The sequence below is a fragment of the Pygocentrus nattereri genome, chromosome 28, assembly GCF_015220715.1.
Source record: "Pygocentrus nattereri isolate fPygNat1 chromosome 28, fPygNat1.pri, whole genome shotgun sequence".
In the NCBI taxonomy this organism is placed as follows: domain Eukaryota; kingdom Metazoa; phylum Chordata; class Actinopteri; order Characiformes; family Serrasalmidae; genus Pygocentrus; species Pygocentrus nattereri.
In genome coordinates this window covers 19,321,622-19,344,121 of record NC_051238.1, presented here as the reverse complement: position 1 = coordinate 19,344,121, position 22,500 = coordinate 19,321,622, and the positions used below count along the sequence as shown (strand labels likewise).

The 22,500-nt window shown below is 41.2% G+C and overlaps 2 protein-coding genes across 5 annotated transcripts in view; both read left to right on the top strand.

The window, feature by feature from the left end:
- The window catches only part of cltcl1 (clathrin, heavy chain-like 1), a 49,519-nt gene extending 28,198 nt beyond the window's left edge, over positions 1 to 21,321 (top strand). For 2 of the 4 annotated variants that reach the window (XM_017684534.2, XM_017684533.2), the window contains 20 exons: positions 330 to 493; positions 596 to 721; positions 846 to 988; positions 4,316 to 4,550; positions 5,568 to 5,690; positions 5,896 to 6,041; positions 6,285 to 6,468; positions 7,085 to 7,277; positions 7,574 to 7,731; positions 8,095 to 8,259; positions 8,363 to 8,470; positions 8,639 to 8,806; positions 9,314 to 9,463; positions 9,602 to 9,733; positions 10,254 to 10,364; positions 10,504 to 10,674; positions 12,655 to 12,876; positions 14,671 to 14,697; positions 16,890 to 16,962; positions 19,319 to 21,321. In XM_017684534.2, the coding sequence (XP_017540023.2) occupies positions 330 to 493; positions 596 to 721; positions 846 to 988; positions 4,316 to 4,550; positions 5,568 to 5,690; positions 5,896 to 6,041; positions 6,285 to 6,468; positions 7,085 to 7,277; positions 7,574 to 7,731; positions 8,095 to 8,259; positions 8,363 to 8,470; positions 8,639 to 8,806; positions 9,314 to 9,463; positions 9,602 to 9,733; positions 10,254 to 10,364; positions 10,504 to 10,674; positions 12,655 to 12,876; positions 14,671 to 14,697; positions 16,890 to 16,962; positions 19,319 to 19,440 (2,921 nt within the window). In that variant the 3' untranslated portion in view covers positions 19,441 to 21,321. The remainder of the gene's footprint in view (positions 1 to 329; positions 494 to 595; positions 722 to 845; positions 989 to 4,315; positions 4,551 to 5,567; positions 5,691 to 5,895; positions 6,042 to 6,284; positions 6,469 to 7,084; positions 7,278 to 7,573; positions 7,732 to 8,094; positions 8,260 to 8,362; positions 8,471 to 8,638; positions 8,807 to 9,313; positions 9,464 to 9,601; positions 9,734 to 10,253; positions 10,365 to 10,503; positions 10,675 to 12,654; positions 12,877 to 14,670; positions 14,698 to 16,889; positions 16,963 to 19,318) is intronic. The other 2 variants (XM_017684536.2, XM_017684535.2) reach the window with 1 other exon arrangement.
- A 715-nt stretch (positions 21,322 to 22,036) lies between these two features.
- Positions 22,037 to 22,500, top strand: part of si:dkey-178e17.1 (tricarboxylate transport protein B, mitochondrial) — a 38,984-nt gene continuing 38,520 nt past the window's right edge. Inside the window, exon 1 of the mRNA XM_017684532.2 lies at positions 22,037 to 22,295. Coding sequence (XP_017540021.2) covers positions 22,193 to 22,295 — 103 coding nt within the window. The 5' untranslated portion in view covers positions 22,037 to 22,192. The remainder of the gene's footprint in view (positions 22,296 to 22,500) is intronic.

Genomic DNA, 22,500 nt, shown 5'->3' with positions numbered 1-22,500 from the left:
TTGAGATGGTTTGGACATGTGTTGAGGAGGAATAGTGGATATATTGGGCAAAGAATGTTGGAGATGGAGCTGCCAGGTAGAAGGAGAAGAGGTAGACCTCAGAGAAGGTTTATGGATGTAGTGAAGGTGGACATGGAGATGCTTGGTGTGAAAGTAGAGGAGGCAATGGATAGGGCAAGGTGGAGGCAGATGATCCGCTGTGGCGACCCCTAAAGGGAGCAGCTGAAAGAAGAAGAAGATGTTTGCAAGCTCAAAATGATAGATTTTGATAAAGGGTTAATCTCTTTCTTTTTTTTTGCTCATTCATACATGAACGTATATGCCCGCAGGTCTGTTCTACTTTCTGGGCTCCATCGTGAACTTCAGTCAGGAGCCTGAAGTGCACTTTAAGTATATCCAGGCAGCGTGCAAGACTGGACAGATTAAAGAGGTGGAGCGAATCTGCAGAGAGAGTAGCTGCTATGATCCAGAGTCTGTCAAAAACTTTCTTAAGGTGAGAGAAAGTGGAATATTTGTGTGTGTGTATTAGGAAGTCATTCTGGATTAGTTAAGTTATATCTTGTTAATGAATTTTTCTTGTTTTTCTCACTGACAGGAGGCCAAGTTGACAGATCAGTTGCCTTTGATCATAGTATGTGACCGCTTTGATTTTGTCCACGACCTTGTGCTGTACCTGTATCGTAACAACCTGCAGAAATACATCGAGATTTACGTCCAAAAGGTTTGACTTTTTGCTGCTCACAGCTCACTTCAACTGTGGTTGTAGGGTCACCAAACTACTGATTATACTAGTCTGTTGGTCACAGGTACTGCAAGTGCTTGATTTTGCGTGTGTGTATTTGCAGGTGAACCCCAGTCGATTGCCGGTAGTTGTAGGAGGTCTGTTGGATGTTGACTGTTCAGAAGATGTGATCAAGAGCCTGATCATAGCAGTGCGGGGAGACTTTAGCACTGACCTTCTCGTGGAGGAAGTGGAGAAGAGAAACAGGTAGCTCAGCTCAAAAGTAGCTCATCACTTCATGCTGCTCTTTACTCAATAATTAAAAATGCACTTAATTCTGGAGAGGAGTTGAGCTTGAAGATGCATTCTGTCCTTATGTTATGTGTGAAACAGGTGCTTAAACCTAAATCAGAATCAGATGATTGGCCAAGAAATTTGGTTCTAGCCGTTGGTGTATTATTACATGCAATATACAAACAATGTACAAATAATTTACAGACAAAGCACAATATACAATTTACACAGTATACAAGCAATATGCAGACTATATGTGAACAAGTGATATACAATGTACAAATTATTTACACTCACCGGCCACTTTATTAGGTACATCTTGCTAGTAAAAGGTTGGAACCAGTCTGCCAAAATCTGGAACCAGTCTGCACATTCTCCTCTGACCTCTCACATCAATAAGGCATTTTCGTCCACACAACTGACCGCTCGATGGATATTTCCTCTTTTTCGGACCGTTCTCTGTAAACCCTAGAGATGGTTGTGTGTGAAAATCCCAGTAGATCAGCAGTTTCTGAAATACTCAGACCAGCCCGTCTGGCACCAACAACCACGCCACGTTCAAAGTCCCTTAAATCCCCTTTCTTCCCCATTCTGATGCTCGGTCTGCACTTCAGCAAGTTGTCTTGACCACCTCTACATGCCTAAATGCATTGAGTTGCGGCCATGTGATTGGCTGATTAGCTATTTGTGTTGAGCAACTGTACCTAATAAAGTGGCCAGTGAGTGTACAGGCAATACACAACATACAAGCAACATACAGACGTAGAGGCATACAATATACATAAGTGTGTGTGTTAGTGCAAACAATAGTAATCTACATCATATATGGGAAATCTGAAGCAAGGTGTAATAACTAAATCTGGAGAAAAAACAGGAATAGCTGTGGCCCAGCAGATGATATTACTGGTCAGCTGTTTATGAGGGTGATGACCTGAGGAAAGAAGCAGCTCCTTTGTCTGGTAGTCTTAGTATATAGGGATGTGTAGCACCTGTAGGAGGGGAGGAGTTGAAAACAATTGCACCCTGGGTGTGAGGAATCGGAATTTTTTCGAAGAGTACAAGTCCTTGAGGGTCGGCAGGAGAGCACCAGTGATTTTTTTCAGCTGACTTTCAGCTGAGTCCGTTCCTATCCTGTTTTGTGGCTGCTCTGAAGCAGACTGTGATGAATGTGCACAGGATGGATTCAATGGCTATGGTGCAGAACTAGCTTTCTTGGGAAATTGTAATTCAGAAACTTGAAGGTCTCCAGGGTTGACACTGGGCTGTTGGATATTATGATGGGAAGAAGTGCTGAGGTGTGTCTCCTAACAGTCATCTCCACAGTCTTGAGCATGTTCAGCTTCAAGTAGTTCTGACTGCACCAGAACACCAGCTGTTCAATCTCACTTATATGCAGACTTGTCGCCATCCTGGATGACTTCAGTTACCATAGTGTTGTCTGCAAACTCCAGGACAAGTCTGTATACCAGAAGTGACTTCCCCTAGCCACACCTTCTGTTTCCTGTCTGTCAGGATGCTGGTGATCCACTGACAGCTGGCCAGGGATCCAGTGACCTGGGAGAGTTTGGAGGACAGGATTTCTGGGATCATAGTATTGAACGCTGAGCCGCAAACCAGATCCACAAATACGATCCTTGTACACATCCCTGGTCACTCAAAGTGTAGCAGGATGTGGTGCAGTCCCATGTTCACTGAATCAGCCACTGACCTGTTTGCCCAGTAGGCAAACTGCAGGGGGTCCAGCAGGTATACTGTCACATCCTTCAGGTGGGCCAACATCAGTCGCTCATGACCACAGACATCAGAGTGACAAGCTGAGGTCACTCTTTGCTGTGATTGAAGATCTAGGGAACAGGGTGGAGGAGCGTTTGAAGTAAGAGGGGATTTAACACAACTACAGGGATCTCTTAAATATCTGTTTGAAGATTTGAGCCAGTTGGTCAGTACAGGCTTTAAGAGGAGGGTTGCTACACTGATGCAGGGTCGTTGGCTGAAAATCTGATTTTCAGCTTTCCATGTAATTTCTTTCAGCCGCTCCTTTGTCAGTGATTCAGTAGATGTAATTCACTGTCAGGGATGGATTTGCAGTGCCAGGTCAGAAAAGGTCAGCAGAGGGGTCACTTCCCCATCTGCATCTCCTCCTTGTCCCTCAGAGGGCTGCTGATCCCAACAAGGATCTCCAAATAAACTTAATGGGTTCTTGAAAACGGGCAAAACACTATTGAGCGTACAGTGCCTGATGTTAAGCAGTTAGTCCCTGGTTTAACTAATTGGGTGAGAAATGCACTTCTCTCCCTCATGTATCCTCAACATTGGAGCAGAACCTTGCATCTCCATATTTGTTGGTTTTTTATTTGTCAAAATAATTAGAAAATGCAAGCTGCTATTTACACAGTGTCAAAATTTATAGAGTAGAATGATATAATTTAGAAAATAGAATAGAAATAGAAATGGTAAGCGTTACATTAACTTCTATCGAACATGATAGGGATTGTTTTTATCTTCTCCTGTAAAAATTTTTCTTTGGAGATAGAAGATTATTTTTCAACAACAGTGAAACGCTTTCTAGGAAGTGAGGAAGGATTGTGTAAAAACTAGTAGCTTACATATTCAGAGGTATTTACTATTTGACGGATTTTTGAACGGCTATCAGAGAACAGTTTCGCATTTAGTTTTGTCTGCCTTTTAGAATTAAATTGGTGGTGATGTCTCAGAGCTGTGCTATTGTGAGACAGTGGAAGCAGACATTGGCCCATATTCTTAAAGCTTCTCAGATTAAGAGTGCTTCTCATATCAGCAGTGCTGATTTAGGGTCTGTTTCTCTCAGCAACATCATCGTAAATACAGCATGAATCTGATTCTAAATCAGCACTTGTGCTTTGTAAAAATGGGCCATTGTTGCTTTACGGTGGTACAAGCTTTGAACAAGTGCTGAAAGACTAGGGAATAACAGGTTCAGGTGTCAGGATTAGATAAACGCATGGGAAGGCGCAGCACGAAATATGCCACAGTGATCGTGCTACTGTTTCACAAATTCTTTCTGTGGTCATCATGTCACTGAACGGTGCCCAGTCCTGCTTTGCTCTGTTACTAAGACCTCTAGTGTAACCCTTTAGCCTCCTTACATTGCATCTAAATTAACTTACGGGCAGCTCATCTTGCTTGTGTTGTCTCCTCACTTTTCATCTTGCTGTGGTGTTTGGTAACTAGCAAAGATACTTTCTCTAGATTGACAAAGCACTTCTTGTAAGTCGCTCTGGATAAGAGCGTCTGCTAAATGCTGTAAATGTGTCTCTGCAGGCTAAAGCTGTTGTCTCCCTGGCTGGAAGCTCGTGCACAGGAGGGCAGTGAAGAGGCCGCTACCCATAACGCTCTGGCTAAAATATACATAGACAGCAACAACGGCCCAGAGCGTTTCCTGCGGGAAAACCCTTACTATGACAGTGCCACTGTGGGCCGGTACTGTGAGAAGAGAGACCCACACTTGGCCTTTGTGGCCTACGAGAGAGGGCAATGTGACATGGAGCTCATCAAGGTTAAAGACCTGACTTAACCTGAACTTAAGCTTTATCCTAGGCTAATGTCTATGCTACCGAAATTAACCCTTAAAAAGCCTAGAGACATACTGAATTTCCCAAAAAAATTCAAAAGCCAATCAAATGTTAATGAGTTGTGGAATATATACTATTTAGAGCCAATTCAGTTGTTGAAGTCCCCTCCCCTCCCCTCCACCACCACCCCGAGCCCCCTAAAGCAAATGCACATGGTCTGCTGCAGCTTTGACTGTTTTATTTTTAGTGCATATACTTTTTTAACATTAACTGTTTTAAGGTAAATCTTTATTAAAACCAAATGTTAAATAATCAATGTCATAATTTTGAAATACCTCCATTATTTTTACAGTGGAGTATCTTATTACTGTAATACTGCACTTGTGCTTGCCATGATAATCAATCCAGGTCAAAACTCGCCTTTTAAATGTATTGGTTAATTATATTCGCTGTTTGTTGATAACTTCCATGTGTGACTAAGCTCATTTGAAAATGAAGGACAATTAAACCCGCTTTGGGGGGTTAATGGGGAAATTATTTGTAGGACTAGTTCAGGTTGAATTTTTGCAGGATGATGTTTTGTTATGAATCTGTAACCTGTAAAATGCAAATGAGTGCCACACATCACACAAATGGTAAAAGGAAACACTAATGCATGTATGAATGAGCAGATATGTTACTGTAATGTAATTTGCTGTTAACGTCATGTTAAATCTGGCAGTTTTTCTCCATAGATCGGCCTGTTTTACTCTTGTATTGAAAGCACTGATGTAGTATCACTTGAAAGTTTAGAGTTTGGTCTTTCTACAGAAAGTTTCCAGCTTGTTTTGATGAGCCGTGAGTGAGAATTATGAAATATCAAATTACAACATGCATTTATCATTGCAATAACTGTTCTATAAGTTAAGATCCAATGATTTAGTGCTGTAGAACCTGTATTGATCCTGACTTTAGCAATCTTAAACATGAGTAAATGTTTACAGAGGTTGTCCATTTTTTAGGTGTGCAATGAGAACTCCCTGTTTAAAAGCGAAGCTCGTTATCTGGTTCGGCGGAAAGATCCAGATCTGTGGGCTGTGGTGCTGGAAGAGAATAATCCCTACAGACGAGCGCTTATTGACCAGGTCAGACTCAGTCTCCACAGCATACTGCCAGTGTTTTAGTTCTGCCAATTCTGCGTTTTCATTATGTAATCGGCATATTTGTACTGTTGTGTTTTGTTGTGAAAAACCAGATTTCAAGATTATTTTCTGTGAATAATAGTTTGGGATATTTTTTTTGGTTTGTTTGTTTTTGAATTGTGTTTTTTTGTCTTCTCGGTATGTGTAGGTGGTCCAGACTGCTCTGTCTGAAACACAGGACCCTGAGGAAGTGTCAGTAACGGTTAAAGCTTTTATGACTGCAGACCTGCCCACTGAGCTCATTGAACTTCTGGAGAAAATAGTGCTGGAAAACTCCATATTCTGTGAGCACAGGTCTGTTGTGTGAAACCACAGTGCAATGTGATTAATGAGCTATGGCTTATTATTTCAGAATAATAATAACAGCAACAGTAACAATAATAATAATTAATGTTATTATAATTATATAATTATTATAGTTATTATTATTAAATATAATCGTTATTATTATTATTATCAAAATATTTTGTTTTATTTACATTATATTGGCCAGTATGTATATCTGCTTATGTGTCCATGTGTGCTTATGTAAAACAGAAACCTGCAGAACCTGTTGATTCTAACAGCCATTAAAGCAGACCGCACACGAGTGATGGAGTATATCAACCGCCTGGATAACTATGATGCTCCAGACATTGCTAACATTGCTATTAGCAATGAACTCTATGAGGAGGCTTTCTCGATCTTTAAGAAGTTTGATGTTAATGCCTCCGCTATCCAGGTACAAATACACACACCTCAGGTCTACATTTTTCTAAGTAAAACTCAGATTGCCTTTGATTTTGGGAGAAACGAGTCACAGAGGAGTGTGAAAAGTGCAGAAAGCCACTGTAACGTTTCCTCTGTCTTTCTTCTTGTCTGTTCTTGATTTTACCCTTTTATATCTTGTTTCCTTGCTTTTTTGCCCCCTACTTTGACCTCCTGCGTTTGTCTAACTTTCCTAGCTGTGTGTTTTTGTTTTGTTTTTCTGCTCTGCCCACCTGTCACACCACTCACCAGCTTATCAGTTGTCCCAGCTGTTCTCTGTTTCTCTTACTGTATATGATTCAAGCAAATAAGTTCAAACTGTGGACCCACAGTAAAAAACTACTTCACCAACTACAAGCATCAACTGAGATAGTAAATTTATGCAGAGATGTATACGAAGTCATCATTTATATTGTACTTTCTACTGGGAGACTGTTTCAAATCCTGAACCCTAAATTTCAATATTTAAATTTTATGTATTTTTTCATTTTTTTAAAAAGAACTCATCCTGTCTCAACATGTCCAACGTCATCATAGCCACTTATGAAATAGCAGTAATATGCAGTTTCATACCTGTCTGTTATATTTAGGTTTTGATTGAGCACATTGGCAATCTGGACCGGGCATATGAGTTTGCGGAACGCTGTGGGGAGGGGCCGGTGTGGAGTCAGTTGGCCAGAGCTCAGCTCCAGAAGAACCTCATTAAGGAGGCCATCGACTCGTACATTAGAGCGGACGAGCCCTCAGCTTACATGGAAGTGGTGGATGCTGCCAGCAGAACTGGTATGACTGTTTGTCTCTGATCTTGACCTGGTTCTTCATCCAGAATATTCCAGCTTGAATTCAAAATATTACAATTCTTAGCATGTCTGAGCCATGTAATCAGAATTGTATAGCCTGTGCTTACCTGGCTCAGGTGTGCTTAGAGACCGAACGAATCAAAATGTGGACTGAGAACCTCACTTAATGTGTTTAATTGCTGTTTATTTGCTGATTTTATGTGATATTAGTTGTCACTCAGCATTTGCTTGTTGTCAGGTGAATATGTGAACATCGTGTGTGTGTTTGTGTTTCATTAGATAATTGGGAGGATCTGGTGAAGTTTCTGCAGATGGCGCGGAAGAAGGCCAGAGAGTCGTATGTGGAAACGGAACTCCTCTTTGCTCTGGCTAAAACCAATCGCCTCTCTGAGTTAGAGGAATTTATCAATGGCCCCAACAATGCCCATATACAACAGGTATAAAAGCCGCTCTAGTAGACTATAAACAAGTCTTGTTTATATTCTTATATGTTGTCGCTATCATGTCAAGCCTCTTTTTTTTTTCTGGCTGGCTCTGTTTGAACATATAATGATAATGTCCAACACTACCTGTTACTATGTACTAAGGTTTTTCCTTTCACTTGTAAAGTTATCATTTTGGAGATACTAGGTTTTGTTATGACAGTGATGATTATATCAGAGAGCAGTATTTAAAGCTCTAATCCTTCTGATCACAGGGACAAACCAGGCTAAGCACATACCTCTGTCTACTTTTGTACATCCGTCATTCTCTTTAATATTGTTTATCTCTTTCTTGCCATTCTCTGTTTTTTCCCTTAGGTTGGTGACCGCTGTTATGAGGAGGGCATGTTTGAAGCAGCGAGACTGCTCTTCAATAATGTGTCTAATTTTGCACGTCTGGCATCCACACTTGTCCACCTTGGAGAGTATCAGGCAGCAGTGGACAGTGCTCGCAAAGCCAACTCCACACGTACATGGAAAGAGGTGTGAGCTTATTGAAGAGAAACACAAATGGCTTCAGTATGCGTGTTTGTGGGTGGTAATTACAGCTGTTCATCTAATCTCGCAATTTCTCCACACTTTACAGGTGTGTTTTGCATGTGTAGATGGAGAAGAGTTTAGGCTGGCTCAGATTTGTGGCCTACACATCGTAATTCATGCTGATGAGCTAGAAGAACTTATCAGTTATTATCAGGTACGACATCAACATACTGTATGGCAATTAGAACTTTATAACAACTGACCAGAAATCTGCTCAGTACTAGACTATAAGACTATGTTTATAATTATATTTATTCTCTTTGTGTGTGTGTGTGTGTGTGTGTGTGTGTGTGTGTGTGTGTGTGTGTGTGTGTGATCTCAGGAACGGGGATATTTTGAAGAGTTGATCATGCTGCTGGAGGCCGCATTAGGTCTGGAGCGTGCTCATATGGGCATGTTCACTGAGCTGGCCATTCTCTACTCCAAATACAAACCGCAGAAGATGAGAGAACACCTTGAGCTCTTCTGGTCCAGAGTCAACATCCCTAAGGTAAGACCCTCAATACTGTAACCATATGGGCACAGTATGTAGGGCTAATATCCTAATTCATAAAGAGGCTCAGAGTTAAATAGGGACCCTGGAACATGATAGATATTATATGTGCCAGTTTAGACTATTATTATCAGTTATATAAGCCTGGGAAAAAAAGGCTGGTGCTCAGTGTCGTAATCAAAGCTCAATTTTTGACATGGTGGTGTAAATGGTATGATATAGACTGTACCTGCTGTGATCAGGCACAAGAACAAACAAAGTTCAAAAGGTTCATTTTGATTTCATGTTGACTTCTATCTAACATGGAAGGCATTATGTGTAGCTCATGAAGGCCCAGCCAATGGGACAGTTTGCTTGGCTGTATATAGATATCACAGGAAAAATCCAAATTGGACAATTTTTTTATGGGCTGTGTCAAGACCAAGGCCCATTTGTTTCCAGCCAATGCTTAATGACATGAAAAAAGTGTTTAAACACAACATGCATAATGATTTTTTTTATCAGGTACTACGTGCAGCCGAACAGGCCCACCTGTGGGCAGAGCTTGTGTTCCTGTACGATAAATATGAAGAGTATGACAACGCCATAATCACCATGATCGCACACCCCACCGATGCATGGAGAGATGCTTCCTTTAAAGAGATTATCAGCAAGGTAATGCACTTCCTTACTCACTATTATGTTGTTTAAAGGAGGAAAGTTCTTTCACTGTACTCAGTTTCTCTTTTTATCTCTGACTCATTTGATTCATATCTGTTTTTCTCTCTCTCTCTTTATCCTGCTCCACTACAGGTGGCGAATGTGGAGTTGTATTACAAGTCACTGCAGTTCTATTTAGAGTACAAACCCATGCTACTCAATGACCTGCTGACTGTGTTAGCACCAAGACTGGACCACACAAGAGCAGTTAGCTTCTTTACTAAGGTACACATACACACACACACACACACACACACACACACACACACACTCATACAGAGACCAGATTACCTTCAAGACTAAGAGCCATTACTTAATTTTTACTGGGCAAATGTACAGATGAACAAACTTCTAGTGATTTATAGTTCTACCCTTATTGTGCTTTTACTCCTGAAAACTCTTTGGCAAACTGAACGGTGTAACACGAAATTAGAAGCATAATTTAAATGAATTGTTTGGCGGCAAATTAAATTTACACATCCTCTTATCCCAAAGTACTTGTTCAGCCAGGGCATGTTCAGTGTCTAGATGTGGCTTATTTAGTTTACAGCTGGATCTATGAGGTTAACATTGCTGACAACCTTTAGAAGTCAGTGTTTTTTTGTTTTGTCTCAAAATCTCTTTTTCGTTTACCCTCATTATCCTAATTAATTTTCTTGAATTGTCCAGAAAATTCATTAATATAATGATGGAAAACAAAGAAGAGATTTTGGGATTAATTCTCCTGTAATTTTTGCTCTTGTAGGTAAATCAGTTGACGCTGGTGAAGCCATATCTGAGATCAGTTCAAAGCCACAACAACAGAGCTGTGAATGAGGCCTTAAACAGCCTCCTGACCGAAGAGGAAGACTTCCAGGTACACACGCACATACACACGAGGTTTCACTAACCATTTGATCTTCTGAATAAGGCAAGAACGTAGATATGCTCAGGAAAATGTCTAGTGTTTTAGCCGGTTTCCTTACTTGGCCTCATTTCTGTTCTTTGCTCTTCAGGGTCTCCGTGCCTCCATAGACGCCTATGATAACTTTGACTCCATCAGTCTGGCTCAGAAACTAGAGCAGCACGAACTGATTGAGTTTAGACGCATTGCTGCTTATCTCTACAAAATTAACCAGCGCTGGGCACAAAGCATCCAACTTTGCAAGAAAGACAATCTATACAAGGTAGGAACAGTTTATTTTTATTTAGTCTTGAAACTATTGACATTATGACATACTGGCATTAAAATAGTTAAAAAATAAAGCTAAAATGCTTCAGTGGTGAAGTGCCAACCACTTAGTTAGGTCTGAGTAGTTAAGATGCTTCAGTACCATCAGAGTTCATCTTTCTCCTGCCGGGGGTGGTCACATCATACTTAGTAAAGACAGGTCAACCACTTCCACAAGCAGAATCGGAATCAGAATCCTTTATTGATCCCAGAGGGAAACTGCAGTTGTCACAGTTGCAACCATTTTCGTAAAAGAATAAACACTTTAATCATTTAAAACAAAGATAAAGAGAAATTTGCAATATGTACACGAGATTTAAGTTCTAAGCTCTAGCAGCCATGTATACCAGCGTGTATCACGCAGTCATCATGAGCAGTTATTTTTCCTGTTTTATCACTGCATGGGTAAAATTAAAATTCCTATTAAATATCTTATAACACATTCTGGTACAAAGTGATCAAGGTACAGTTTAATTAACCTGAACAAAGGTAGGTTTATGATTATTTACACAGTTGTCATGATAATGTTGTCATGGATGCAAAGAGAGATGCTAAATTAAGGTAAAAACTTTATTACTCAAGTTTAAGGGTATTACCTCCTGCTATTGCTCTGGCTCAGCCCTGAGATCACAGAATGTGTGTCATGTATAAAAATGCTCTTTTTGGATAATCCTTCACCATATTCTCCAAGTACTAGCCTGGTTGGAGTTATTGTGACTGATCCCTGTTATGCTATAGTGAAACAGTTCTCTGGGTCACTGAATTGTTTGATAAGTATGAAAATAATCTGATAAATATTTAAGCAGTTGTCCTCACAGTCACCAGATCTCAACCCAAGTGACTGTCTGTGGGAGACTTGGACGTTGTCAACCACCAACATAGAAACAGCAACAGTGTCTTAGCTATGCCTGTTCTTGTTTAGGCCTTTTGTTTTTTTAAGTGAGGGCAAAGTGATCTCTGCCCACATCATGACCCATCAACCCTTTTTGTGCTGACATTGTTTCTTGCTGACTGATTCAAACGCGTTACAGAAATGAAATGAGTGTAAGCAATGAAAAGAAACGCCTCTATTTCAGGGCTGCACAGTCTATTGTTTATTAAATCTTATCATGATAGTGACATTTGCAATACTGAGGATGCAATGCACAAATAAACCCTTTAACCAATCACTAAATGTTTTATTTTATGTTCTGAGCATTTTTGCTAATTACCGATGTTTTGGTAGAAGTAAATCAAGATATTCACATGTTCCAGCCTCCAGTGGAGTTCAGTCTTTCACATTATCAGATGCAAGCCAGAGTTCACCATTGTGTTTTTACTATGTTGCAGTGCATACACTCATACACTCGCCGGCCACTTTATTAGGTGTTCAGTTGCTTGTTAGCTCAAATAGCTAATCAGCCAATCACATGGCCACAACTCAATGCATTTAGGCATGTAGAGGTGGTCAAGACAACTTGCTGAAGTGCAGACCGAGCATCAGAACGGGGAAGAGGACTTTGAACGTGTCGTGGTTGTTGGTGCCAGACGGGCTGGTCTGAGTATTTCAGAAACTGCTGATCTACTGGGATTTTCACTCACAACCATCTCTAGGGTTTACAGAGAACGGTCCAAAAAAGAGGAAATATCCAGTGAGCGGTCAGTTGTGTGGACGAAAATGCCTTGTTGATGTGAGAGGTCAGAGGAGAATGGGCAGACTGGTTCCTGATGATAGAAAGGCAACAGGAACTCAAATAACCAACCAGAATCTCTGGGGAACGTTTCCAACACCTTGTTGAAAGTGTGCCATGAAGAATTAAGGCAGTTCTGAAGGCAAAAGGGGGTCCAGCCTTTTACTAGCAACCTAATAAAGTGGCAGGAGAGTGTAATTACAGTGTGTAGTATATTTGCCCATATCGTGGAACCCATTTCGATGTTTTCTGTCTGTGTATCTCAGGACGCAATGCAGTACGCTGCAGAGTCAAAGGAAAGTGAGCATGCTGAGGCTCTGCTGCGCTGGTTTCTGGAGGAGGGCCGGAGGGAGTGCTTTGCTGCCTGTCTCTTCTCCTCTTATGACCTGCTGGCTCCTGACGTGGTGCTGGAGCTGGCCTGGAGACACGGCCTCATTGACTTCGCTATGCCTTACTTCACACAGGTTATGAGAGAATACCTTACCAAGGTGGGTCACACAAACTAGGGCTATTAATATTAGATTATTATTCTATGACGATTAATTGATTAATCAGTTTAACAAGCATGACCTGAATGATAACAAAGATTATTAAGTGTTTTATACAGCCGTAAAACACAGAAACATGCTCAGGACATTCTTAAAGGGCCCATATCCTACATTTTCTTGTATTTTAGTTTTTTTTTATTTTTTATTTGAGGTCCACTTATAACATTGGTGTGGTCATTTTTGCATGATTATTTTCCAACCTCTCTTTGTCCCTTAGAATCAAATAGGTTGTTTTTGTTACTGTGCCATTAAGACTGAGATGAGCTCGGTTCTCATAGGCCGCCATATATTGTGCTGTATTTAAAAAGTGCACTATTTTATCCATTATGCCAAAATCTTGCAAACTGGCACTAACTGCTTTTGTTTTTAGTACTTTGTCACATTTTTGCCTCACTGACAAAGTTTCCCATCACCATCTGGTAATGATCTTGAGAAATGGTTGTCCAGCTATCTGTGGTCAAGGCAACTGGTCAAGCTAACCTGTCTAATGGTAATGAGCTCTGGTATTATCTTTGACTTTTCTACCAAGCAGGGGTCAGCTGGTCAGTCAAAACATCTCTGGAGAAGTGAGTTTAGCACCTTGGTCATGGAGTCTGGCAGGTCCTGGCCTCCTTACAGCCATAATTCTGCTGTAAATGTGGCTGTGGATTTGAAGCATATAGAAAGAAAAATGCGTTGGTAGAAGCCAAAATAGACATTTTATTTTTTGAACAAGTACACGAGTCTTAGAATTTTGGAACTGGTTTCCAAACCAGAAATGGGTTTCAATACCTGCTCAGAACTGAATCTCTCTTTATCACTTCAGTGTGAATGGGCAGAGTTAAACTGCTGTAGGCTGAATAGGTGGAGGAGGATGTGTGTTGGTTCTTGTGAAATCACAAAAACAGTGAATTCAAAACACTTTTTTTCAGCATGGTTTACATACATGGATTGTATGGACTAGACAGTGAAATTAAAGAAAATATCTAATTTCCACTTACCTAGACGTAGTCGATCATGTCTGCTGGGTCTACAAGGCTGACGTTGCTAGTAAAAAGTAAACGTCAGTAGCCACCTCATTTTTCTTTCAGAAAATTATCTTAAAAACTTCTCTCAATCTGTTTAAACTGCATCCAGGTCACACAGGAGTGTGACCTGCACAAAACAAAATGTAGTTTTGACCACAGTGGGCCAGTTTCCCAGACTCGGATTACCCTTTGCCCAGATTTAAAATATTTCCAACAATCGTTCATTATTGTCACTGCAGTTTAGTCCAAGACTAAACATAATCCTTGTCTGGGAAAGTAGCCCAATATGTGACTCACTGCAAGTTATTAAAATGAACAGAACATCTTTTAAATGATACCTTAAGATCAGCCTGATTCTGGGAATCAACCATCCTGCAGAGTTTAGATCGAATCTTAATCTGACACTTGATCCGAGTAACAAAAGCATTCAGGGGCGTCTGAATATCAGAGCCAGGTCAGTTGGATCTGAACTCTCCAGGGTAATAAAGCTCCAGGATCAGAAATGGGCACCCCAGCTTTAGACAAGAGGTGTTGTGAGGCCTGTGAGTTACAGGAGCTGGAGTTTGTGCTTGAGCAGGTTGAGAGATGTACGGTAAGTGGAAAATTGTATAAATTTAATATATTTTTCGCTGAATTGTTCATTTAATGAGGGATAGCCTTTCAGTCTACTCTCTGTTCTCATGCTTCACAAAATCATAGTTCCATAACTGTCTTCCCTCTTCTACAGGTGGATGAGTTAGCTGGACAGGTGAAGGTCTCTGACCCTTTATCTTCATTTTCCTTCACTCTCTTTCTTTCTCTCTCTCTCTCTCTCTCTCTCTCTCTCTCTCTCTCTCTCTCTCTCTCTCTCTCTCACTACCTACCCCCTCTCTCTCAGTTATAGCATGTAGACAGTTCACTAACTCAGCCCCCACTTTATCTAACAGGTCTCACTGTAGTCTGCTTGATCGACTGTAATACATCCGTAACACGACTTGGAGAGTACTGTATGAGAGAAACTGCAGTTAACGAAGCTAAGCCAGATGTTGAGTGACAGACTTATTTGCTTGTGCTGCAGTGTGTTTAACCTCCTGTACGTAGAATATGTTGCACATCCACTGTTTGTGGCTCACCCTGCCTTGGTCAAGTTTGTAGCAATAGAGTAGAATAGATTATGTGTCCATGTGAAGCTCAAGAGAACTCAGGAGCTGACTGTGGTTGTTTCCATGGTAAACTCTCTGAACTGACATTAGTAGCATTAACTATCACTATTACAACAAATCATTCTCCAGTAGTAGCTGTGGTCGTTTGAAATCACATGTGCAAGCGCACCATAACTCTTGGTCTTCTGTTTGAAAGGTTGAACTACTTGAGTAGTATAATGGTGGCTTTTATGTTGCAATACTCTAAATTTGCCTGCAGGTGGCACTAGACTTGCGTTAAACTGTCAGAATCTACTGTAGTATGAGTTTACATTTTGCTGGGAACAGATCAGTAGATGTGAATTGAGAGGTAAAGTGTTTTGTATGGGATTAATTTTGTAGTAAAAGTCATTTTTTAAATAAAAGAATACAATCCAAAAGCAAAATATTAAGAAGCAAAATGTAAGAAATATACACTGATCGGTGTATATTATACCAATAATCACAGGACGCTGCCCACAAGATGCTGGATTTTTGGTTGGTGGACTATTCTCAGTCTAGCAGCGACGCTGAGGTGTTTAAAAACTCCAGTAGCACTGCTGTGTCTGATCCACTTGTACCAGCACAATGCATAGTAACATGCCACCACATCAGTGTCACTGCACTGCTGAGAATGATCCCCCACTCAAATAATCCTTGCTCTGTGGTGGTCCTGTGGGGGTCCTGACCATTGAGATAGAAGGTAAAAGGCAGCTACTGAAGTGTCAGAGAAACAGGTGGACTACCATCTGTAACAGTAGAATTACAAAGTGCTCCTCTATGGTAAGTGGAGCTGATAAAATGGACAGTTAGTGTAGAAAGAATGACGTGTAATTAATGAACAGGCCAGTCTGTGTGTTGCAAGTACAAATAAGAATTGAATTAAAAGATATGACTGATTTTAACTAGCATGCAATACTGCACTTGGTATGTGGTGTGTAGAGTGGATGTGGCTCTTGGTCAGAGGACCTTTCAGTCCAGATCTGTTGTCCAACAGACAAACTGGCCTTCTGCTAAGACCTGCTCACTCGTTAAAAAGGGTCACAAAGCAAAACAAAGGAAAGACTGTGGGGTCTTAAGTGGTTCCAGGAACAATAAAATTGTCAGGAAAAGAAAAAACTTTTGGGACAAAATTCCCTCTAAATGAACTGTAGTTTTGGCATGAAGTGTGTAACGTACAGTTTGATTGCATGGAATGAATTCATACAAAAACATGTCCCTCTGTCAAATATGGTGACAGTTCTAACAGAAACAGTAACAGTAGTCAGGACTTCTTGGGCCGTAAACACCACTCCCAACAAGAATAGATAGGGCTGTGCTTGTAGACAGACTTTGAGGTCAGGCACTGAGTGCACTGCTCACCCAACTGACCACATTTCATAGTGTTAAATTACAAAGAATGTGGAGTAAACAAATGTGAAGAGTGTGAAAGCATGTTTTAAGATATAAACACGTATATAAACACGGTGTTAGTGTAGCGTGTTGGATGCTTCTGCAGTAGCTGTGCTTTGTCCTGTTTATTTTTTGAGTGGTGTCAATAGTATGAAACAAAACCACAGTGTAATATGAACAGTTACAGCATTTGGCGTTTTATTTAATCAAAAAGTACGCAGATTTATATATACTCCTACAAGACATGAGATTGATCGTAAAGATGAAGTTGATGAAAAGCTAAACTGGTGTAGCTCTTCATACGAAGCGCTGTGCAGGAGCCGGTTTTGACAGGGGGACAGACTTCACCCTGACTGAAGTGTTTAAAGCATGTTGATCTCACTGTTTGATTAAGGTGGATAAACTAGAAGAGGCTGAGAGTAAGAGAAGCACTGAAGAAGGGAGTGAACCCACCTCAATAGTGTACGGTACGTAAGCAGCAGTGCCACATCTGAACTGACAGCCCTTCGCTTTTTAGCATTCTTTCGGCTTTCCTCTCCACCTGAAACTGCCTTTGGTTTAACACTGCCCATTGTCATGCAGCATTTCAGCAAAAAAGCCGACTACACAGCTGTACAGTGCTTTCTTGTATATTACTGATTATTTAAAGATCAAGAAGGTTGCCATCCCAACCATATACAATATACACGTGTGCTGCTGAAAGAAACATGTTCAGGGCCTTGGTACCATGTAAAAATAGAACCTGCAGTTACAGGACCAAATGGTACAAGAGCACAAGACACACACTACAATTAAACAAGGGCAATTTAATATAGTACACAAATCGCAAAAAGCCAGGCCCAAAGCCCAACTGTAAGTAAAGTACAGTAAATATGTAGGACAGGTTTGTATAAGGCTGACATGCTGTGTGAAAATGTGGATGTGTGAAGAGTGCAGTTCTGAGTAGATTGATTGGCTATGCAAATTATATGTAAACTGTAAAGCAGCATAGCATAGTGCATATGGTAGGTTACCATTTTACAGGTTGCACCACAGTTATGTATTACAACAGGCAGTGGTGGACAGTAACTAAGTAAATGTAATTAGTTGCTGTATTTAAGTAGTTTTTTTGTGTATCTGTACTTAAGTTTTTCCATTCTGGGCGACTTTTTACTTTCACTCCACTACATTTCAGAGTCTAATATCTGACTTTTTCCTCCTACATTTTGAGAAATCTGTCATTCCTTTTGGTTTCTGTGTGTATAAAAACGTAACATGTCAGAATGAAAGAAGTGCAAAGCCAGAGCACCAATCAGGGCACAGCGGTCACTTTGTTTAGAGCTTGTTTTGACCTGTTGGTCATACTGACCCAGTGCAGCACGCGGTTCAACGTCAGCGCAGCAGCATAAAATTTTGGGAGCACATACGTCACCTAAATGATGAACTAACCTAACTTTGTGTAAATAGAGCACAATATAGAAATATGTCCACATATACAGTCGTGACTGGCGTGTTTCTTTTTTTCTGAATTTCTACAAACACCATTTCATTTTATAGTAAATGAGTTTGGGCTGGTTTTTGTTTATGAACAGAGGCCTACAGATCAACATAGTAAAGGAGCTCATCTGTGATCCTGAGTTTAAAGCCAGTTTTTATTAAACTTAAACTTGGAACTAAGTTGTAAATAAATCTGGAACTGAAACTTTGCTTGTGTGTAAAAGTGATTTCAGTGCCACTCGGTTCTCCCTGATGGAAACAACCTTCAGTGTTTTGTGCTTATGATCATTTTAATAGACGTCAGCGTCACTAATTAATGACGTTCTATTAAAAGACTGGTTTACCAAGAGAGACGCTGGAGGACTTTCACCTGAAATGAGTTCATGAAGCGAGTCTTGTTATAAAAATGATAACAGGACATCAGAGCCAGAATTACTCTTTTAGTACTTTTACTTTATACTTAAGTACATTTGAAGGTAAATACTTTTGTACTTTTACTCAAGTGGAGGTCTAGAGTAAGAACTTCTACTTTTACTGGAGTAATATTTTACCTTGGGTGTCTCTACTTTAACTCAAGTACATGATTTGTGTACTTCGTCCACCTCTGACAACAGGAACCTATCATTTAAGAAGAATTCCGTTTATTTTTCAAAGTGTCTTCATAATTCATCTGTGGAGACAAACACAACTACAAACAACAATAAAGCCTAAAGTTTAGAGTTAAAGTATGCCACCACACTGTAAAATCCAGAAAAGTCTAATATTTGAAAGCTGAATTGTGTTAGATTTTTTTTTTTTATTTATTGAGGCATTACTGAGACAGGAGGAAAAAAACAAGTCGCTGTGTAAATCCTGAAATAATAATTAAAAAATCGTAGGCTTCAGGTCATAAAGACATCATGGGTTCATCGGTCTTTACATTTTAACATCACACACACAAAAGGTCCAGCTCGATGTTCAGGTCTCAAATGCAAAGTCAGCTTTGTGCTGTTGTAGAAATGATGACAGTCAGATGGATTCACTTACGCTGACATACATCCTTTACCACGTTCTGGCTTTTTTCTCTTTTGATACTCAAAGTGTTTACCGAAATCTGCTTTATCTGCTCAGGAAAGGGGTCCAAAGCACAACCTTTAGCAGGCTGTGTGAAATTACACATTTCTACCAGAGAAGTCTCCAAATCTACAAAACTTAAGTAGTGAAGCATGAAGTTTTTGTTTGTTCCATAATGTTGTCTATTTTTAAACATGTTCAGAGATCATTTTCAAAATAAAGGTAGATATTCCGAGTTCGGGAAATATTTCTGCCCAGACACATAATTGTTCATGTGTGTGTCTCTGTACGCAGGTCAGCAGCTGATGTTGACCGCTGGTCAGACCCCAGTAGCTCCCCAGGCTGGATACCCCGGTTACGGCTACACCGCTCCTGGATATGCCCCGCCGGCCTACGGGTTCAACCTTCAGCCTTAATACCCTGTTCCCCTACTAACGTTTAACCTCCCTCACCACTCGAAGAACCCTCAGAAACGTATGCCTGCGAGACGGAGGCTCAACTTTGCACTCAGTCCAGCATGATGGAGACACTGAAACCAACGAAAAAGCAGACGAATGAACAAGCAAGCAAAGCGCCATGCTGAATGCTCTTTAATCACATGCGTAATCTAGTCATTCGCTCTTCACTAACGTGGCATAGCTGTAAAATTTTATATTCTTAATTAGTTTTATAAAGATGTAGCATTGATGGTGAGATGGAAGGGGAGATATAGGTACACTAACCACCTCAGAATTCTTAGCACTGTAGAAGCCAGGCTGACTACCTGAATGAATGTTTTGTTGAACATGAGGTGTCCTCGAGTAGACAACACGAGTGGTCTGTGTCAAGTACGAGGTCCTCTTTTTGTCCTTCTCTGCCGTTTTCCTCCGTTTATTCTGCAGTATTACTCTGCGTTTACATAACATAGTAGTAGATTTCAAGCTTGGAGTTTGTGAGGACGAGTGAACGTGTGCCGCCGGTACAGCTCCGCTGAGCGCGACAGGAGGAGGGCTGGTTTGTGAAAAGTATCCTAACTCCTGGACAGTGTGTTAAGTGTCATAACTGGTCTGACAACTTGATCTTTGTTCTGTGATGCCTTTGATGAACTCCCCCTATGTCCACTACAACCAATATCACACGACTGTAGCTCAGAGCTTTGGCAAATGTGTCCCTTCACACCGTGACATTCTGGCAGAGAAGTACCATACAGAAGCCAATATAACTACATATATATTTATGTACATCTTCTAGGTCTTACTAGTTATGACTTATGCATAATTTATGATGCTGCTCTTCTTAAGTGATTTAGGTTCTGTGTTACTGCAAGCCATAAGCAATGTCTGTAGTGTAACGTTGTCAATGGAGATGTTAATTTTTTAAGGAAAAGATAAAATCCAAAAACAGGAGTCTGGCAGCAGCTGTTTTTGGTTGCTAGGATACACAGGTGGGGCAATGTCTCTGGAGCCTGTTGGGAGGAAAATGGTTGTGTGCATGTGATGACTTGAATTGGGCGGCCAAGCACACAGACTGGAAAAAACAATAAAGTTTACACACTAGCCACAGTATGGCGTGTTTCAAGCTTGGTCTCATAAGTCCTGCGTTTCTTCCTGTTACTTTCCTGTCTTTCTCCATGACTTTCTCATATATCTGTCTTCTGCTCTTCTTTTTTGCACTTAAAAACTACACATCTCTTTATCTCTGGAAACCACAGCTCGTGAAAACGTGTCTGTGACACTTCCAGTTTTCTTGCGAAATGTAACCAGTGACAGAGCAAACTGTCCCTAAACGGTCCTACTGTGTATTTTGGCTCATGTTTAAACAGGGTAATAACCTGGTAATTAATAAGAGGGCAAACTGGCTCACAGGCCGTCTGTCAGAGTAGAAGAACGACAACCTGGCCTTCCAGATGTGAGCACCCTTTGGGGAATTCAGCGCTGCTTCCTGTTGACCGCAGTTACTACAGCCTGCTTACACTTTAAATGGTAATTCCAACTGTTTTGAGGAAATGTCTGTATAATAAAATGGTTCCAATCAAAACATAGTCATTCAGAGTGGTCTGATATAAAATGCTCCATTCATGAGAAGCAGGAATTGTTTACAGTGGTGTGGACAGGAATCAGGTGTTTAATGCCTCTGAAAGGTTCCTCACAGAACGCTTGCATGGTTACCAGCGCGTCTGCGGCATTGATTCGCGAAAAGGTTTAGGTCTAAAACCTTTTTAGTTTTATGGCTATTTTATCCTCATGAACGTTGCATGTGAACAACGCATGTTGGCTCACTGGTCATTCTGGATAGTAAATAAAGCGTCTGCATTTGGACTGTTGACCCCTGGTTCCTATCATCTCCATTCTACAGAAATTCAGAGTCGCTGAAATTCACAACCACTCTTATTTACGGAGCCCTGCTGGTGACATCCTGTATAAATGAAACATAAGGTGTGGCCACGCCTTATTAACGCGTGGGAACGAGATCCGAAGGCGTGGCCACGGCTTAGTAAGGCGTGGGAACGAGATCACAGCTTACAAAGTCGTGGCCTTGCATTAGGATCTCGTTCCCACGTGTTAATAGGGCGTGGCCACAACTTATCTCGTTCCCACGCCTTGTTTTATTATTTATACAGGATGCCACCAGCGGGGCTCCGTACTTATGGCTAAGAAGATAAAACTCTGCTCACATGTTAATGAGAGTTGTAATGTTTTCCAGTGCGGTGTAAAAACTCCTTTGAAGACGTTTTAATTGGTGATCCAACAAAACAATTTTTTAAACGCACACAAAGAAACGCAAAACCCTCTCTTTTCCACGCTCTCGGTAGCTGTGAACGTACTGAGGATCCGAGTTTCGACTTTAGGCCGAGGTTCTCCGCCAGGATCCGGACGCTGCTCTGGGTGTGTTCGCAGACGCAAACAACCGGAGCCTGGAAAGGCGGTGGCGGAGGGCGGGGCCGTAGCGCGTTTTCTTCGTCGCGATTGGCTGAGCCGCCCTCTCCTCTTCACAGTCCGATCCTCGCCGTGGGCGGAGCCTCGGGCTCGGGGAACTGAGAGGAGAGCGCTCCGAGAAGACCAGCGAGTCTCAGCGCTAAGCGCCGCGCTCTTTCCCAAACTGTTGCTCCGCGAAGCGACCACTTCGGAAAGCCTTCTGACACAGCTCCCACGGCAGAGCGGGCTTTTGTCTGTCAGTGTGGGACAGAAAATGTCTGAGCGCGTCGCTCCCTTTCACAGAAACCGCTGCGTAGCTGCAGCAGCGCCCGCTGGAAAAGCCAGACTAACCCACCCTGGCAAGGCGATTCTGGCAGGTAAGTTGTGCTCTTCTGCGATAGTTGTGAAAGCTGTAGAGCACGCAGGCGCACTGCCCTGAGAGCTGCTTCCTAAACTTGTACTGGACTCCTGACTTTCAGTGAAGTCACTTTGCCTAAGTGAGTGAATGAATGGAAGGATGAATGGATGTATGTATGGATGAATGGATGGATGGATGAATGAATGAATGGATGAATGAATGAA